Source organism: Rhipicephalus sanguineus, unplaced genomic scaffold (genome assembly GCF_013339695.2).
Source record: "Rhipicephalus sanguineus isolate Rsan-2018 unplaced genomic scaffold, BIME_Rsan_1.4 Seq1011, whole genome shotgun sequence".
Classification (NCBI taxonomy): domain Eukaryota; kingdom Metazoa; phylum Arthropoda; class Arachnida; order Ixodida; family Ixodidae; genus Rhipicephalus; species Rhipicephalus sanguineus.
In genome coordinates this window covers 7,286-26,974 of record NW_023614165.1, presented here as the reverse complement: position 1 = coordinate 26,974, position 19,689 = coordinate 7,286, and the positions used below count along the sequence as shown (strand labels likewise).

Here is a 19,689-nt window from a genome sequence, read left to right as displayed (position 1 = left end):
CTTTTTTTTCTTCGCTCCTCACCCTCGCTTTCCTTTCCCAACGGCTATGCTGCTAGAAACTGCTGCTGGTCACGGGAACCAGCGGAACGAAAAGCTTAGGTTACAACAGAAACCACCAAGCACGACTCTTTTTGCACAGACGAGTGACAGGAGCGCCGCAGTGTTGTGGGCGGACATCTGACTTGTGTTTAGAAAACATGTTCGACGATTTAGAGTACTATGTTCTCTACCACAGCCCTTCGATAGAAAAAATTGAGCTGCCGTGACTCTACTATGAGATGTTCTTCTGTTTTGTTTTCTTCACAAGGCATGTTTAGAAAAATAAAATGCGGGCAGTTTGCACTAAGTCGCGCAAAGCTTGGCACAGTGAAGCACAGGCCCGTCGCCGCTCGTACTCCCCGTCGACCGACACGTCTAGCTTCGAGATGCACGGATTCCTCCTCGGATGTCTCTGTCGGTGTTCGTAGCTCAGCTACCGCGTATGCGTGGCTTGTACAGCTGCACATGGTGCGGTATCTGTCGCGATGCTTGCTTCCTCTTTCTATCTTTATTTGCTCCCTCTCTACTTCTTTCTCTATATTTCGTTGATGTTCTCTCTGTCTCTCTTTCTATTTCTGCATTTCTTTATCTCTATTTCTCATTCTTTCTGTGCTACGCTTTACTCTCTGCCCTCTTCCTCACCACCACATCTCTCCTCCTCGCCCTCGATTCCCTTTCCCACCCCCTTGATATACTATACTAAACAAGGCTATGACATATGCCCTGCTAGCGTGCCTGGATAGCCGAGTGGTTTGGACGCTCGCCTTCGCATCGAGGGTACACGGGTTGGAATCCAGCCTCGGGAATAATTCTTTTTCCGGCAAGAATTTTTCTCTTCCTTTATATCTTTCAGTCTCTGTGTACTCGTTCTCGGGATTATTACAGGCCACGCTGTAGTGCTGAGTAGCGGGATTGGTCCAAATTCTGTGGTACATACCCGTTCATGATGATAGTTTTCGGGCAAGGCCACACATTTCGCTGTGTGGTGGTTGTTGAGGAAAAGGAAAAGGGCGCTAATTTCTGTCTGCCTATAGGCGACACGGCTAGGCGCCCTATTGGCCGCGAGATCGAGCGGAGTCGCCACCTAGCGGCTTCTGGCTGAACCGCGCCTAGTGTGGATTGCTCCATGCGTCGTCTGCTAGCCCCGTTGTGTTTGCATGTGCGCGTACGTCATGCAGATCCTCAAAAGGCGGTTTGTTCCGTTGCGTTAGTGCAACTTTAACAGCTCTTACGTATGCCTAACACGATGTAAAGAAGCATTTGGCCTTGATCGGCTGTATATGTATTGTAATAAGATCAGAGAGCGCACTTGTCGAGAGTGCTGTGTGTGGTCGTCGTACCCTCTGTTCACGAGTGTCATATCAGTGTAGGTGCCGCTCTGTGGTTCAAGCGCATTGCAAAGTGCACTTGGCGTTGCCCTAAAGATGAGTATTAAATCTCATGTGAATATAGCCCTTTAGCGGCGCGGTGGTAAAAAAAAAAAAGGCTCGCATGTACTTGAGCGTTGTGGTTAGGTGTTGTTTATACGTTACGCGACGAGCTTTAGTTGTGTACGGTCCTGGACTCACTAGAGAGAAATATTTCTGTTAAGTCACGTCTGACATTTCGGCACTTAAATTGTCCCCTAAAAAGAACAGAAAATGAAATCACACGGAAATAGCAAAACTGAGTTGCCTTGCTCAATTTTAACCTGTGGCGAAATTTATACAAAAACACCCGTGTACTTAGATTAAGGTGCGCGTCAAAGAGCGCTGATGGTAAAAATCCAAACGGCGTAGTTTACATTTATGTCGTAGTAATTTCACGCGAAGCCACATCTTTTCTTCTTTACATTACCTTGAGCGTTTGTGTTGAGTTGTTTATATTCACGGAAGGCAGCGGACATTATTCGTATGAAAAAACGTACTTCGGTCCCGTGAAATAACCGGACCTTTGTTCCATTACTGTCGTGCAAGTAATCAATCGAAGAAATTTCCGTGCTGTACAGTTACCTTTGTGTATTGTTACTGGAATAAAAACAAGCGTGTGCGTGTTAAACGTCTCCGTAGCGCTAAAGCGCTGTCAGCCACGTAGCTTTCCTCAGTAAACCTATAGACTGTCCTACATTTCATGGAGAACTGAATAAGAAACGCGAATGAATATTTGAGCACGCAGTGCACATAGTGCTATTTCAACTCATCGTGCAGGAATTAGGGCTTTCTTTTTGTTGAGGGGCATCCAAATGAACAAGAAGTAAATACTTAATTCAGTCACGCTACAGCAGTGCGTAGTAGGTGGAACACAAGCTAAACATGTACAAATAAAACAACAAGAAAACGTCACCCATTACGAAAACGCCGACTGTCGCCGAAGGCGAGCAACCCGTTCGTTGGCAGAATGCGCGTCTCTCACAAGTAATTGTAACGTTAGACGCGCTTCGTGCATTATTTCGGGAATGAAGAGCGCACATATTACCACAAAGCTGCAGTCAACGCATTTTGTTTGCCGGAAATCGGGTCAAATCGCTCACACCGAAGCGCTGTTGTGCGCGTTTGTATATGCGCCGACAACCGCCTATCCACACTAGCGCGGTGACGGTGCTGCCACCTGTAGCCCGATCTCGCGGCGAATAGGGGTAGGGGGATAAAAAGAAAAGTAGAAAGAAAAATCACAGCATATCCACGGAGTGAATGATGATGAGTGGGCGAAGCTGCGGAGGTTCATCGGTAAACCGTGAATCTTCCGTGAATTCTGCCCAGTACATCATCACCGACGTGAGATCGGGCGCGTTTATACTAAAGGTTCGATGAGAGTTATGACGACTTGCAGCTCACTTTAATTTTACATGTACGCTGTGAATTTTCATTGTTTAGAAAACCATTGCTCTAGAAAACATCGGGCGTCTTTCGTTAAGCAGCTGGCGTCTTTTCGTTTTGCTTTAGAAACATCTGGCGTTCTTTCGTTTTGCTTTTACAAAGCATCTGGCGTCTTTCGTTGGTTTATTTCATCAATCAACGGCGTTTTAAACAAAATTTTTATTGTTTAATCACGCACAGAAGAAATCTCACCAGGCACTACCTTGGAGGTAAACAATGACTGCTAATGGGAATGAGAGACAGAAGAAGTCGGCTTTTAGCTAACACTTACACTTCTACTTCTACTAACGTTTTCTACTGCAACATGCCAATGGCTGCTAATGGGGAATGAGAGACAGAAGAATTCGGCTTTTAGTTAACGCGCACGCTGCGAATTTTTTATTGTTCAACAACGCACAGGAAAAATCTCCCACCGGCACCACCTTGGAGGTCAAAGCGTAAGACTGGTTACGCACTACGACTACTACTACGACTACGAGGGACGAACGGGTGCCGCCTTAAGGAGCTTCGCCCCTAAAAGGATAGAAGTAAGGGCACAGCGACGGAGAAGAAAGAGATCGGAAAGGTGGGGTGGGTGCCGGTCACAAGAGTTCAGGGACGGGGCCACGATCGGCTAGAGGCTGTCCAAAATAGTTGACGATTCAGAGTATGCTGAGTGAACCCTTCTATGGGAGAGCGAGAAGCCGTTCCGAAATGCGTCGCTGAGCATGCACCTTCTTACAAAGACAACTGCTTCGGAAACCTGGACAGAAGTACGCGTCGGTGGAGCCGAATTATTTGACACACCTCCTAATCTACGTCATCCCAAAAAGCCTCCTTACTCAATCTGGTCATACAGCAGAGTTCTGCTGCCTGTCCAAATAGCTGTGCTAAAACGGACGCAAGAAAAAGCACTGCAAAATAAGAAAATAAGTAACCATTTCATCCTTTAACCAAAGGAATGCAAGATAGTTAAAATGCCTAGAATGGTGCCGTTTAAATGTCTCCTGCGAATGCCCTTCTCTCCAGCACCGACAGAGACATCCAGACCACGTGTTCTGGAACGAGCTGAGGACGTCATCGAGAAGCACAGCCTGGTAGCCTACGTGACTTGGGTCGCCCTTTCCGGAGGTGCACTGGGGTACGGGAGCGGAGCCACGTTGCCTTTTGTTGTTGTTTGTTTTCTGACGTCATTTTCATTTTTTTTTCGCGCGGAGCGGCTGCATGCTTTTTGAAGTCATCGTTTCTTTGTTTTTCTTTTTTTTTCTCGCGCGGCTAAGCGCAATACTGTGCGGAGCATGCATGGACCCTACAGCGCCGTCAGGCTGACACGGGCATTGCAACTTGTTCGCAGGTTTGATACCGGCATAGTCTGAGGTGCTGCTGCATCGTCAGTTTTAATCGCGGTTTGGCAAACCTCCGCGCCAAACTCGATCCGTATCGGGCCCGATTGCGATCAAAACTGTCCGTGCGATACCGGTATTATGGAGCGGTGTGAAAGCAAGCTCGACGGCACGCAGAAGTTCGAGCCATCGTATCGACCTTCGTATCCACCGTCATAACAGCCGTCACCACGATGGCTCGAACAGGGATCAAATGTGCCCGGCCCGTGGCACATTTGATCCCTGTCGGCGCTGTCGGGTCCATGCTCTGCGCAGTGTTGTCCTTACCCGCGGAAAAAAAGAAAGAAAAAGAAAGCAATAATGACTTCAGAAAACATGCAGCCGGCCCACGCAAAAAAGGGAAAAAAAGAGGAAACGGAAGTGACGTCAAGAAACGAACAACAACAAAAAGAAAAGTGACTCCGCCACCGTACCTCAGTCAGCGCCCTCTGTGCACCTCCGGAAAGGGACACCCACGTGACTTAGCCTCCCTTACCCCTCACCCCTTCGATTAATAATGTTGTTACTCACTCACTCCTCACCAAGGAAGGGGTAGGTACACCCAAAAGAAGCACTGATAGCCATAGAAATGAATGAATGAATGAATCACCGCCCTTACAGGATCCTGTGGATAAAGCTGACCAGCGAAGCTATAAGGGGCGGCCCCGGTGTTTATCACTGTATTTATCACGGAGCCATTCATTCCACTCTGTGAAGGTGAAATTGTGAAGAGATTTTTTCGGGGAGGGGAGAGAGGGGTGATCGCCCCCCCCCCCCCTCCCGCAAAAAATATATTATTTTTGGCTAGGTCACTGCCAGCGAAGCTGTGTAGCACACGGCACAGAGATGACACTGAATTTTGAAGAAAGGTACAGAAGGGCACAGAATTTTCATGATGGGTACATAAACGTACAGAAAGACACCTTTGAATATAGCGTGTGCTAGCTCCTTTAAAGTTCTCCATTTGAGTAGCATGCGTCTTTTCGCCGCGACATGTCTTGTCTGGCTTGCCGCATGCGCTTGGCGATTCGTGCACGATCTTGAGCAGCATGCGTATTTTTGCCGCATTCCCCGTTTCTTGGCGCTTTAGTGGACCAATGGTGAGTAGTGACGTTTGCCCAATTTCTGTGACACGTATGTTTTTGCCCGCTGACACTTCATTTATAGTGACGCAGTGGTGGTTATAGTGGAGGAGGAAGAAAAAATTACACCACCATGAGCCGATGCGAAGCCGGAGCACTTGCACGATCGCGTTCCGTTGGCGTTCGTTGGGCATGCTACGAGCTCGCGTCGTGGAACGCGAAGAGGGACGCTACGCGCGTCGTATCTTCCATCTAGCCTGGCCGTTAATTCTCACAGGGCGAGCGGGGAACGCGGTCGACAGGCGGGCGAAAGGGGGGCAGCGTAGGAGAGGAGAGAGAAGGGGAGGGGACGCGCATGCGCTCGAGCTCATCGCGGCGTTGCGCAGGAGAGAATTTCGGCATGTCTAGCCCGCGTTTCAGAGGAAGAGTGGAAAGGGGGAGGGGAAGTGGAGAGGGGAAGGGGAGAGGGGAAGGGGAGAGGGGAAGGGGAGAGGGGAAGGGGAGAGGGTGAGTGGAGAGAGGAAAGGGGAGAGGGTGGATGACAGGGGGAATGGTGAGGGGGAGTGGAGAGGAGGTGTGTGGGGAGGGTATGCGCATGCGCAGTAAGGGTGGTCACGCCGCACACCACCACCACCACCGGATTGAGCTCCGCCTTAAAGGGGTCATGAACCACTTTTCCAAGTAATGATCTAATGGCCTCAGTATCGGAGTGTACTGCCTCCCGAATCGATTGCCGCAAAAATTTCTCGAATCCGTCAAGAATCAGAGGAGTTACGGGGGTTTGGCGCACGCTCCCAGCGCTTTCTCTCTTTTCTCGTGCCGACGAGCGCACTGGAAGCTAGACAGGGAGGGATGGCATGGGGGAAAGAAGTTACGCCAGCGCGCGTCATGAAACGCGATCGCTCTCCCGCTGTGATTCGCTTGCGCGAGTGCGGCTACCGTGTACTGAGGAGTGCGGCGCCGGCAAGTGGCGGCACCCCGCGGCAAGAAGCGCATCTGATCCGAACGCCGCTCTCGATTTACGTCGGCTATCGGCCAATAAGCATGCTATGTCTCTTGCGACGTACAGCGGACAGACGCCCCGCCCACCGACGAGAGTGAGAACCGGCCTCTGTTTGAAAAGAGGGTGCCTGGGGAAACGGCAACTTCGCGCTCCGCTTGTGGCCATTACGCGGCGCAGTTCATAGCCGTGTCAGCTTTCCGCAGGATGTGTTTTTTCAATCAGCCCAAGGGGTGCTTCATGACCCCTTTAAGATACTTCGCATCTAAAAAACTTAAGTAAATTTTGAGAGTATACTGACACTTGTGGATGGCCTCGGTGGAGGCGACCTGTACAGCCTGGTTAGTAAGATATGCACTTGGAGGCACCTGTCTTCCGTCCTTATGAGGGCCTCCCAGGCGCCCTCTGCGGGAACTGGCAAGAGCTTTTTTTAGGTGGCGGTTTTTAAGCATCCCCATAGCACATCATCTCGAGTGGCCGAAATATTTAAGTCACAGTTCGTACAATTTGCGAGTGGAGCTTGTCGGATTTCTGTGGCACATATAACCTGCGCTAGGGACAACAATGCACACGGACATCCGTTTCGCCTCGTTGTAAAACATTTACCACAGTGGTTCTAAGCCGTCGATATGTCGGGGAACCTTTCTTGACTGGTCGAAGTGATGGCGGACCCCTTGGTGTGAAGAAACGGGTGGGGGACCTGCGAAACGCGCTCGCTACCGTATTAAAAGGAAGACAGAGCAGGCAAAGGAAATGCAGCGCTATTGTGGCTGATGTAGCAGGTTTAGTTTTTAATTGAGGCGTCGGGGCAGCCGGGGTGATATTGTTCGGAATATTGCTGCAGTTCCTGGAGCAGGGCCTGGAACTGGGAATAGGTCAAAACTCGCCTCCAAAATTTTTTTTTTTTTATCGCAGGCGATGGCATCGCGGAACCCCTAAGACAGGTCCGCGGAGCCCCATTTGAGAACCACGGAGTTTCAATGTATACACGTCTTGTGGCCGAACTGTATACGTGCGCCCAAGTTACACGGGCAGGCTTTGGAAATGGTTGTAATTTTTGGAGACGAACCATGCAGCCTGCTTTTGAACTTTTTTTCTATAATTTGTATCAGTCTTGATAAGGGTGCCAAAGGCGTGACGCAGGATCCATATGGCATGCAAAAATACGGAGTTTCTTTAACATCTCTGAACGCTATCTGAAATTTCAACGAGAAAAAAAAAACACATTTTATTTGCCCTGCTGGACGTGCACGTTCCATTTAGGTTTCTGCGTGAAGTAAACACCAACCACCGTGAGCAACTTTTTAGTGTTGTGTTTTCAACTTTGTACTGTGTTTGATGTTCGAATTTTTTACTTGAAAAACGGATGTTATTACGCTTAGTAATGCTCAGGCTCGTGTGCCAGCACAGTACTGACACCAATTTGCCACTTTATCCAGGTCGCCCTGCAGGATTGTTTCATTTGAATGTAGACAAGCCGTCTGCAAATAGTTTTATGGGGGACTATATGTCATCTACAACGCCATTAATATATATATTAGGAATAACAGTAGCCCCAGAACGGTGTCATGGGATGGTGGTGGTGTACTCTTTATTACGCCCAAAAAGAGAGGACCAGTGCGAAGACTGGTCAAGGGGCCGCTACAGTGGCGTATCAACTCGTTCACGAGTGGGGGGGGGGGGGGGGGGGAGCTGGCGTCTCTCACTCTGCCCGCCGCATGTCGGGTGTCCCAGCTGTCAAGGGTTAAAAAATACAATAAAGGCAGGCGAGTGAAATCAGTTGCAAACTGCTGACAGGCACCTTGCGCACCAAAGACAATTTTTGTTTCGTAATTGATTAATATGTTAATTAGGATTATTTAATTAAATTGCCAAATATTGATTTTAAGCAAGAAATGCGACTTGCAAAGTTCGAGAGCGTCTTCAGAAACCCCTATTGCATTATTTGCGATAAAGCTATTTTTTCCAAGCTGCAAAGAAAGCCCGCGAAATACAAAAAAAAAACAACAACACGTGACTAGCGAATTCGCGCGGCAGCGAACGTGCTGCTCTCAGCCGTGGTTTGAGCGAACGAAATCAGCTGCGGCCGCGACTCGCCGGCTCCGTTGCAGCGGTAGGCCGATAAGTTGGCGGTGGTTTCTTGGCGGCCAACTTATCCGCCAACTTATAGAGGGAATTGTTTTTTTTTTTTGGCTCGCCTGGCTCGGCACAACTAAAATACTCGACACTTCTGCACATTCATCAACTCCTGCAGCAGCTTGGATAAACAGTGGCGATGCTATTCGTTTTCAAAGGAAGAAACTACATTTCCTGAAAAAGGAAAGCATTTGATCGGACTATAGAACGTTTACTGGTTCCCGCCCGTATTTGCGTCACTGATTGCCTAAATTTCAGGCCAGGCAGAGCAAAATAAGATCATGACAGATTGCTGTAATGTTATAGAGCCCCTGCTGAGCGGTAGCTTCCTCTGCAATGCTCGAGCGGAAGGCGCGAAAGCGTTGAATAGGCAGCCCGCACCGCAGAGAGCCTGCAGTGCGTGGTCATGACACACGGAGGACAGTCGTCACAGCAGAATCGTAGGACACACTTTATTACATAGTTACGTTATCGCTGCGTTCATGTAAAACTTTGCCTCGCTTGTTAGTTTCCCATTCTGCAGCCGACAATGACCACTGTCGAAAGTGGAGGGGCTCCGCCCCCCTATAGCTAACATTTCTCAGTGGGAGGGGGGGGGGCTAGAGCCCCCCTTGCCCCCCCCCCCGCCCGCCAGTAGATACGCCTATGGGCCGCTATGAAGATACGGTTAATTATGTGTGATGAGCTACAGCCATTTAAGACTACACGCTGTTTACGACCGTTTAGATAACTACGAATCTGGTTTCGAGTTTTATTATGTACGTTGTTATGACTGGAAGTCGGTGGCGATGCGCTGACCATGAGAATCTGCGGGCGAGGCGTTCTCACACTGCTAGAACACCTGCATCATTCCACGAAACGGAATTTCTGGGACGACGAGTGACCAACAATGGGCAGAATCTCGGCCTCAAAGTCTGGGACGGCAAAGCCGGAGACAATGGGCCACCTGGGCTTGGCTTGGTACGCTGCCGAAGCGACCTGACGGGTATGTTTGGACGGGAGTCCCCGCAAACCTTCTTCTGCACTTCGGGGAATAGAAGAGTACGAGGAACGAGCCCGAGGAACCTGTCGCCTTGCTTCCCCCACAAGCGTGCCGTTGACCACCTGACCCTTGCTGTGTCAAGAGTGCAACGACCCCTCAGCGACAGTGAAATGGGCTGTGCCATGGTGGGTGGGGTCGTGTGTGTGATTGGTGGTCATCAAGAAGGAGGAGCCAGCCGGAGGGGTTAAAACGACGGTGCTGAGTGAGAAATGGGGCTCTGAGTCCTCGGTAACAGGCTCATCCAATTCGCTCGTCACTGAACTCTTTCCTTGTAACGATGTAATTGAGTGTACGAAAAGTGCCAGTAAACTTGTTATTGTTTTCCCAACTTGCTAGCAGCATTTCCTCAACCCGGAGACTCGACTACGCTACCAAACGGAGTCCGGGTACGACGCTGCCCTATCGTAGCAACAACCTGGTTGCCGAGAAGGGATGGATCCAAATACCCAGGCACGACAACGTTAAAAATTGTTAAGTATTTAGCAAGTGATGAGTTGTCAAACGCTTTCCTGGAGACAAGGAGCGGTGCATCTACATGTTTATTCTTGTCAAAGGAGTTACCATGTATATTGCTAGTTCAACCAATTGTGTGTTGCACGAGTGATCGTTACGAAAACCACACGCTGTGAGGCAGTAAAAAGTTAATGAATTCAAGGTATTTAAATAACTGAACACATATATTTTCTTGACTCCTGATTTATAAACATGGCATGAATCGCACACATGGAATTCAATCACGTGAGAAGGAATATGGTTTCATGACATACTTGACGCACACGTTATATTATTCACGTCATATGACGAGGCATTCATGTTCGTCACACATCATGCCCTCCTATGCTAATATTGGCATATGCAAGGAAACGACCACGAGAGCAACAGAACGTGGACCAGGCGCGTAGCCAAGGGGTGGGGGGGGGGGGTTCAACCCCCCCCCCCCCCCCGAAATTTTTCAGTTTTGCTTGCGTATATATACACGCACACATACAAACGCACGCACGAACATACATAAAATATGGTTGAACCCCCCCCCCCCGAAAAAATTTCTGGCTACGCCCCTGACGTGGACGGCTACGTACAGTACACAAGCGCGCGCACACACACATAGATAGATAGATAGATAGATAGATAGATAGATAGATAGATAGATAGATAGATAGATAGATAGATAGATAGATAGATAGATAGATAGATAGATAGATAGATAGATAGATAGATAGATAGATAGATAGATAGATAGATAGATTCACGCCGAGCTTGGAAACGGAATTTTCGGTTATGATGCAATTGTCTGTCATTATGACCATCGTATCCTTTCTCATGTATTCCAGTGGGAAGTTTCTACAGCAGTTTAACAATGGTTCCGTTGCTCAAGTAAAAAGTATTTGAAGACATACGAAAGTCATGAAAGCGACTGGAAAGCAATATGTTACCGCGGGCGGAGCACACACAAAATTATAAAATTATTTGCAAAGTATACGAACGTAAAATGTTGAGTCTCTTCTGTGTATGCAAAGCTCGGGTAAGGCTCATGAATGTGTCGTCATCGTTGTCACGGAAGAAGAAGAAAGCGAATGCAGAGTAACATTTCTGCATTGGGAGGTTACTCGATCTAGCTATACAGACACGTATACTAGCGATACCTGCGCTCAGTGCGGCGATTCAGCGAATTTAGAACACACGCTCTGGCGACGCCCCTCGTTACGAGGCATAGATCAAGCAGACCAGTCAAGATGGAATACCTCACTGCGAAGCCCCGACTACAGAGACCAAATCTGGTGGTGGTGGCTGTGATGTTGCAGCAGGCGGGGTTAGCCTGGCCTGCATGGCCAGCAATTGTTCCGCCTGAGCATCTCCTGAATTGTAGGTGTCTGTCACCACGTGTTGGACAGCCCAGTGTCTCGCAGGATGGATGGATGGATGAATAACTTTATTCAGGTCCTTCGGTGCGCGCGATTAGCGCGCAGCGGAAAGACCAGCAAAATTCATTACCCGCTCCTCCTCGTTGCCGCGGGCCCTTCAGGAAAAATGACGTCTTCAAATGTCCGGTGCCTATGACAACCTTTTTGCAAGCTGCTATTTCCAGATCAAACTGCGGGCAAAGCCAAATCTGCGCCGCCCAGAGAGCCCATGATACGGCAGCCAGGCTCGGCCTGCCCGTCCCAACGTGGGAGCGGCCCGCTGCGCGATAATCGCGTTTCTCAGGACTCTTGATAAAAATTTCTATCCATCCATCCATCCTACCTCTCAGCAAATTTCCCCACTTTGGGTGTAAATATGAACTTTCGCATAAAAAGGGAATTTAAAAAAAGGAAGAAACGCGGCTAATATGACGCTATACGTTTCGACGATAAGCCGCACTTTCGAAATGGGGTATTAGTGACGTTGCCTTCTGGCTGTCATCCAAAGAAAAAGCTTTGTAGCCAAAGTGGCCGAAGCCAAACCAAGCCACATCGGTAATGGCGGCCTCCTTACATGCAAACTAGCCATCATGCCACCACAGCGCCAAAAGGAAAGAAAATTGCTGTCGTAAATAGTGTCTAGGTTTAGTTTTGCGTCGTGAGTGTTGGCTAGGCTGTTGCTCAAAGTAAACAGCTAACGCGGAGCCTTCGCACTGCATCAACGACAGTTTTAAAGCTCCTCATCTCGAGAGAACGCAGGGCACTCGGAGAACTGTTCTGCAAGTAAGTTGCAGCCGTTGCCGTCGGGAAAAATAATAATAACACGATGTTTCTTTCACTGTAACTTGACTTGCCAATTTTGTACGCACTGTGTCGACGTCACTGTGCACCTTTTCGAACGCTTTTCACTTCGACAGCGTCGGCAATCCATGCACCGGTAAACTCGCCGGCGACTCACCATTCGCAGTCCATCATCATTAGCTTTATTTACGTCCATTGCAGAACGATCACCTTTTCCAGCGATCCGAAATTACTGGTCGTACTTAAACCTGCGTGCGCCTTTCTTTGGCACCGAATGTCATCACCTGATTTAAGTATTACACAGCGCGCTATTCTAATCCACTCCGCTACTCTCTCTGTTAGCATTACGCCTCTCAAATTGCGTTCAGTTGCAAGGTGCCAGTTCACTTGCAAGATAATAAGGGCACCTGCCCTTATTATCTAGCCACAGCGTTATGCCACGTCGTATATCTTCTTTCTTTCTTTTCAGTGGAGAACTATACGAAAGGGGAATCGACCGAAGAGAGCTGCGGCCCACCACCTTTTAAAGATCTTCGTGATGACTTTGTTCACATGAAAGTGCAGCCCAACAGCAAACTCAGAAACCTGCTAGAATACGCCAAGAAAGCGTTCCAAGCGAGTACTCAAGCGGCACCCAGAACAAATATAAGCAAAGAAACGCCGTTTGCGAAATTCTATGAGTGATTTCGGTTCTTTTTTCAGGATGAAACAAAAAGGCAGATGGTGTTCACCGGCTCAGGTCACGCTCTGGCAAAAACCATCACGTGCGTCGAGATAATGAAACGAAAGCACAAGGCAAGTCATTGTTCCCTTGCATAGCCTCTTGAGAGTGTTGCAAGAAAATAAAGCATAACCTTGCGGCAATCTCTAGATTCAAGTATACAGCTACACATGGATTGCAGATAATGTGGCTCTTCATAACTCCTTCTCTGCCACACTGTTATCCGGAATTCTGACCAAAACTGGCCGAATTGTTTTATTGTGGCCCTTTCTTGCGAAGATTTCTTCATTCATCCTTGCGAACGAACTTGCCTTTGCGTTTGCTGCCCAACGGTATGCATGCCGCCGTCTCCCACAAGTGCAGAAAAGTGCCGAGACAAAGCCAGCTAATCCATGGCAGTGTGTGAAAAGGAAAAACACGATGGACGAGCCCTGCTAGTCAATAGTTCTGTCCATGCGGAGGACACTGTGCAGTAGCACTATCTTGCAGAACCAAAGTCTGCCCTTGAATATACTATTTCTTCTTCACTAGCAGTGTGTTCAACAACTCTACACAGAGTGGCAGGGCCTGGCTTTCTACTTTTTTGTCACGCTTTTCAAAAAAAGTCAAATTGGCATTTGGGCAAGTTCGTGACAAATCATCTTTGAACAAGGGAAGCAGTGCACCATCCACAACACATAATGAGCTGTTGTCCTGCATGTATTTCTTATCTTTTGCGTCGGGTTTCCCTTTACACTGCATCCAATACTTCAGTTGACAAGGTAACAAAGCGAGCTTGTACACCTGCAGGAGGTCCATCAAGTGAACAAGATCCTGTACAAGAAGTGAGTAGTGCCACGTCCCGTACGCTGATTGTGTTCGATCTCGTGCACTTGTGGTGAAAAGGAAAATGGTTCTCACTACCACTCGTTTTCTCGTGCAGAGTCGAAGACTGCTGGGAACCGAAGTCGCCGGAATTCGACAGGTTGAAGATTGTCCGAGAAATACCGACGATTCACATACTTCTGAGCAAGGATCCAGTTGATGCGACACAGCTAGGGTGAGTGGTGCCGACTTTGGCTACAGCTGCAAAACAAGTAGTGGGCGGTGTGTGGGATAGTCGGTTACAGCCCAAGAAAAAAATGTCAGCTCTGCCCACAATTTGCATAAATGATCCATCCAATAGTGCTTACTCATTTTCGTGAGGTCAAGCACTTCTTGAGTGTTTTAGATAGTTTTTTTCCATACAGACACACCTTTGTGTTGCTGGTTTTAGGTCATGGAACGTTATAGTAAATTTGGTCAGGGATTCTGACATTGCTGCCCAGTGCAGCTTAGTGTTGTAAGTAGTAACAACAAACTGTTAAAGGGGCCCTCCTACACTATTCAAGCCCCCATTTTTTACTTGTGGGTTGCGTAGACTGAAGGATGAGAAGATTAATGCAGCAAGAATGGCAGTGATAGGGGCACACAGTCCATAGTTATTCAACCCAGAAAAATTCAAAATACAAGAAGGAAAATGCCTACCCTCAACTCTATTTTTGTGGGATCACATGTCCACATTTCACTCGCCACTGATGTTGCAAGGTGCCACGAATGAAATGAGTTGAAAGGTACTACGTAGGAGAAGCTTGCACATCATTGTTGCCTGTTCCATCCAGCGAAGCAATCACGCCGTTACCACAGTAATCTTACCACAGGTTGCACACCCCCCACCCCCGCACTCCCAGAAAAAGGACGAGCTCAATAGCAATGCGTCCAGGTGAAAGACTTTCACCCTCTGAATGCTGCAACACTCATGAGTGCACAAGAGAGTAGACGGGCAAGAACAAAAACTTTTGCGTAACGACAAACCTCATGTACGCATTTTTCTATGCTTGGAGGCCACAGGCAGCACCCCTACCACATTTTAAATTTAAAGTTTTTTTCATGGCACAATCTGTTTGCATTAGTATAAAAAGTACAAAGATTCCGTGATCTCGAAGGAGGATAATGCATCTGGGAAATGAGGAAGCTTGCAAACGTACGTAAGCAAGAGGAAAAAGTGGGAGAAGCCTTTCATGTGGACATCCAATCAGCACAGGCAAAAAGCCAGAGGCAAAATAGTGGCCAGTTCCTCTATCGTGTTTTGCAGTAATTTTTTTTCCAACAGTTTCTATTTGGCGTTCGATGGAAAAGCACGCTAAAGAAAACCCATTAATAACTTTTTTAGTGCATTTCCTTTCCTCAATCATTTCTAACATTACATTTATCCAATCAAAGGCCTGCGCTCCTCTCTGTCATTTCCACTCGCAATAGTTATGGTAAGTGCCACGGTGCATTGATGTGGTTGGCAGCGCTGTAGCGATTTCATTGTGTTATTAAAATGGTAAATCTTTGACATCGGTGCTTTGACATATTCGAAAATGATTTCCAACCATTAGTCTACGCAACCCACAAATAAAAAGATAGGTGCTTCAAGTGCTGGAGGGCGCCTTTAACCACTAACACGCGTAGTATTTACATTACGAGAAAAATTACTTACGGTTCGAGCGGAAACCAGCTAGAACGACTGTCTTTCACAGGTGAACGGCAGGCATGCCATGGTTCACTGGGCAGAGCCCACATTTTTTCTTGGGTTGCATCAGAGTGTAGCAGTAGTGTAGCCAGAAATTTTTTTTTTTTTGGGGGGGGGGGGGGGGGGGGGGGGGGGGCACAACTATACTTTTGTATGCTTGTGCGTACATTTGTATGTGACTATGTATATATGTTTATTCCCCCCCCCCCCGGCTACGCCAGTGGAGTATATAGTTTTGCTGCACATTTTTATTGCGTGTACAGATGGTAAGTGGTATTTATGAAGTTTTGCTGGTTTGCACTTTTCACATACTGCAGTGCCTGCCCATCAAAGAGCTTCAGTTTGTATGAAGCCATGGAAGTTGGCATCCCACTGGTTCTGTTGTAAAATAATCTATTTTATGATAAAAAGAAAGACAACTCTGATCACTCAAACTATTCCAAGAGGCAGTGACATGAAAACTAGCTGGCACTTTTCTTTATGCCATTTTTTTTTCTTCGAATGAGGATCCATAAAAAGAAGTGCATCCCTGTGCTTTTTGCGTGCACATGCGTGACATGCAACTTGCAGATGCCCCCCACGCACGTGACACTGAAAGTTGAAAGAAAGAATGAAAGCCAAAACCTCTCAGAGGAGAAATTGAGTCAATGATTCTTCCCATATGAACCACAGTGATGCAATGGTGTGAAACCTCCCCTACTTATGCAAAGGTTTAAACAACACTGTATCTTATGCTATTAAGGTACCCTTTCTCAATACCAAAACCACCGCAGCATTCTTGCCCGAGAAGATGCCTAGTAAGCTCGAAAACACACACAGATAAAATAAAATGCAGGTGGCTACATCTATACTCCGTTTCATATGTCAGGTGTAACGCCGTGGAGGCTAGCGAGACTTCTTGCAGTAGATGCGTTCGCACCAAGCACCCGTAATGATTTTACCACCCGTAATACAATATATTTTCGTCTTTAGGCTCAGTAATAAATGAAGATTACTTTGTGCCTCAGAAACAAACAAACCTGGTTATACAGTTGTCAATACGTTGTTCTTGATCGCTTAGGGTCTCTTCGCTTTCGTTTTTTGGTGTTTGATTGGCAGCCCGTCGCGACACCTTCTGTGCATGTTTTTGCTTCGCTTACACGAGCGTTTACAACAAGAAGGCCAAGCGAGAGACGCGTGGGCTTGCATTTTGCAGACCGAACTTCTTGCATAGTTTCCACAGCATTGCACCTGATGTGTGAAACGGAGTCTAGGAAGTTTCCACACCAGCACATTGTGATGGTCAAAGATTTTGATAGTGTCTGTCTGCTGATGACTGCGTAATTCTTTACTGGTAAAAAAATAATTATGTGTAGGAAAGGAGCCAGGCACCTAGCATGGCAAGGTTAAAAAAAGATAGGTTGACCCCCCCTCCCCCCTCACTGCAAAAAAATGAGGGTGTGAAATCCAAGGTATCGTGCCAACTTTCGAGTCTCGGTGTTTCGGCGAGAAATATTAAAAGGGAAACGTTGACCTTCAGTTATCAGTTCTACCAATGAACCTATTGTTATGAAATTAATGGCAATAGAGTTTTCAAAAAAACTTACTAGCCTTAACTGGCTTACTGTTTCACTTTAGTGTCCCTTTTAAGTGCAGAATTTGACACCGTGAAAGAGTAATTAATAATTATCAGTCTGGTCCTGTTCATATCCTCCTCTTTCTTCCTTACTAAACTGTTGCTTGCACTAATGGTAGACGACAATTATTATTCTGACGTCATGTGATATCGAGGTACTTCTCTTGATTTCTTCACGTTTCTATTCTTCAGGTACCAGGCACCCGGCTGCACTGATGGCAGCTGGTCTACAGAACAGAAGCCTCTGAAGTCGAGAAAGAAGCAGTTTCCAAAGAGGACACCTCGCAGGCAGAAGACGCAGCAGACTGCAGAGCAGTAAATGTGCACTGGAGAGCATACTTGTAAATAAAGCAATTTTGAACATTTTGTAGTTATGCTGTCTCACTAGAAGAAATGTCAATATACAGTAATCCCTTGTTATAACGAAATCGCTTTACTCAAAATATCGCTTCTAAATTTCTTCCAGTCCTGACCCAAATGCAGGCGTATTAAGCCGCATTACTCGAAGCGTACGAAGAGCTTGCCCCCTCTTAAAATGAAGCGGCGAGCAGAGGCATCGCCGAGAGACGGTGATCCTCTTGCACACGCAGTGTCGAATGCCGCCAACGTCTCATGCAGGCACGGAAGAGGTCACAAAAGTACCAAACCCATGACTGATGACCGCCTAGTAACAGGTATACCAAGCAAGTGCCCAGTGCAAACGGGAGCTGTCAAATTTCATGGTACAGTGCGCCCAAACTATTAATCTCGGTTGTAATTGCATTGCCAGTGTCCCCCTTGATAGAATCTACACGACAATAAAGTTTTCCTGGTGCTCTGCGACACCACAAAACTGCGGTCTCTTGAATGCGATAAAGTGGTCAAAAGACTGTGGGCTGACTTGCACAGTAGCATTCCATGGGGTGCACTGCATGATTGGCCATGTGATTGTGTTATCCGGAGTGCTTTTTTTGCACTTGAATAAAGTTTTGCTTAAAGAGACACTAAAGGCGAATAACAATTTATGTCAGAGTGAAAGCTCAACGTATGACATCTAAAATGGCAATATTATCAACAGCAGTGCCCCACTTACCACCGAGGAATTAAACTAAATGTATCACACGACGTGAGAGCGTTTGACTACAATTAATCACTAGTAATCAAACTAGCTGCAATAAAAAAAGAACCTTCCGTGCATCCAGAGATGTAATAAAATGCCACTTGTTCATTTCTGTTTGGTTCATGGAAAAAAGAACCTCTTTGGCGTTGCCAAGGGGAACGGCGAGCATGGTTAGAGGGTTCCGTTTTTGCCCAACTGCGCTTCGCCCGGCTTCGCCATGGTGTCGGGAACCTTCCTCCATGGGCTTCGCTCACGCGATCGTGTCTCAGTGGTAGTTTCGGTATCGCGTACTGCCACGTGTGTTTTGCACGCTCGTGAAAGTCGCTCTGACAGAAAGTTTGACAAAATGCCACAATGCCCGATGGTGCACGCCGCCAATGCATGCCGCGCAGTAAAGGCAGGCAATGTTGGGCATGGCAACAGTGATGTCAAAAAGACTGCTTTCAGGCGGGTGATTTGAAGTACGCTAACGCGATGCGGACCACTAAAACGTGATTTTATTTCAAAATAAGCACTTCCTTGGCACAAGTAGCAGTACGAGGTTTTAGGACCGTTATTTAAACAATCAACGTCGACATAATATTTGCCTTTAGTGTCCCTTTAACTTATAACACATTTTTTCGCCGTCCCACTGACTTCGTTATAACGAGAGATTAGTGAAACTCTTGTATGCAATTATACCTAGGCAGCCTTGTTTGCAAGAGACGAGGGCAATAAGACATCCACTATGAAACCAGTCACGTGATTCATTATACGGACACTCTAATCGAAAACCTTGCTACCTGGCATTTCATATAAATGAACAACTGGATACTGAAATCAAGAGTTCGACGAAACCTCGTCTGGTCGGGAACAATCATGGTCAAAAGTAAGAGGACACCGACCAAAAACACTTAAAAATAACAAAAAAGACATTTCAGCCCCCGTACGGGAGCCGAAACGTCTTTGCTATTTTTAAGTGTTTTTGGTTGGCGTCCTCTTACTTTTGACCAACAATTGGATACAATGATTTTACGTTAAAAATAGACAAGCAAGTTGTATAGGCCTGCTAATGAAAGTGTGGAGTTCTAAATGTTTTCACATTTCCAACAAACATTCTACAACTATACCAGTGAAGACAGAGAGAATAAAAAGTAAGACCATAGCATCATGCAGGACCGTGGCCAGGAATTTTTTTCGGGGGGAGGGGTTGGCCCACTTGCTGAAAACCTTGATTATTTCAGAAAAACACCTATTCTCACAATTTTTCGTAAAAACACCTACTTCACCAAAATTGGGGGAGGGGGGGGGCTGGGCCCTTAGACCCCCCAGCTATGGGCCTGGCACGATGTACTTTCTGCGAAAATGCAGAGAAGGTGTTTGAAAGACATACAGCCATAGTATGGTGCTTCAAATGACGCTGCTTTACCACTTCTATTCTTGCACATAGCACCTGATAACACGTGCAATTACTGCTGAGCACACTTTTCTCGAGATTCACAGAAGCAAAGGTCACTTCTCC

The 19,689-nt window shown here is 47.1% G+C and overlaps 1 protein-coding gene across 1 annotated transcript; it reads left to right on the top strand.

Moving 5' to 3' along the window:
* The first annotated feature begins 11,953 nt into the window (after nucleotides 1-11,953).
* On the top strand, nucleotides 11,954-17,450 carry LOC119375906 (ribonuclease P protein subunit p25-like protein). Its single transcript, XM_037645930.2, has 6 exons — nucleotides 11,954-12,199; nucleotides 12,687-12,832; nucleotides 12,920-13,012; nucleotides 13,728-13,762; nucleotides 13,861-13,977; nucleotides 17,282-17,450. Coding segments are annotated over exons 1-6 (519 nt in total). The 5' UTR covers nucleotides 11,954-12,198; the 3' UTR covers nucleotides 17,409-17,450.
* Nucleotides 17,451-19,689: the final 2,239 nt, after the last annotated feature.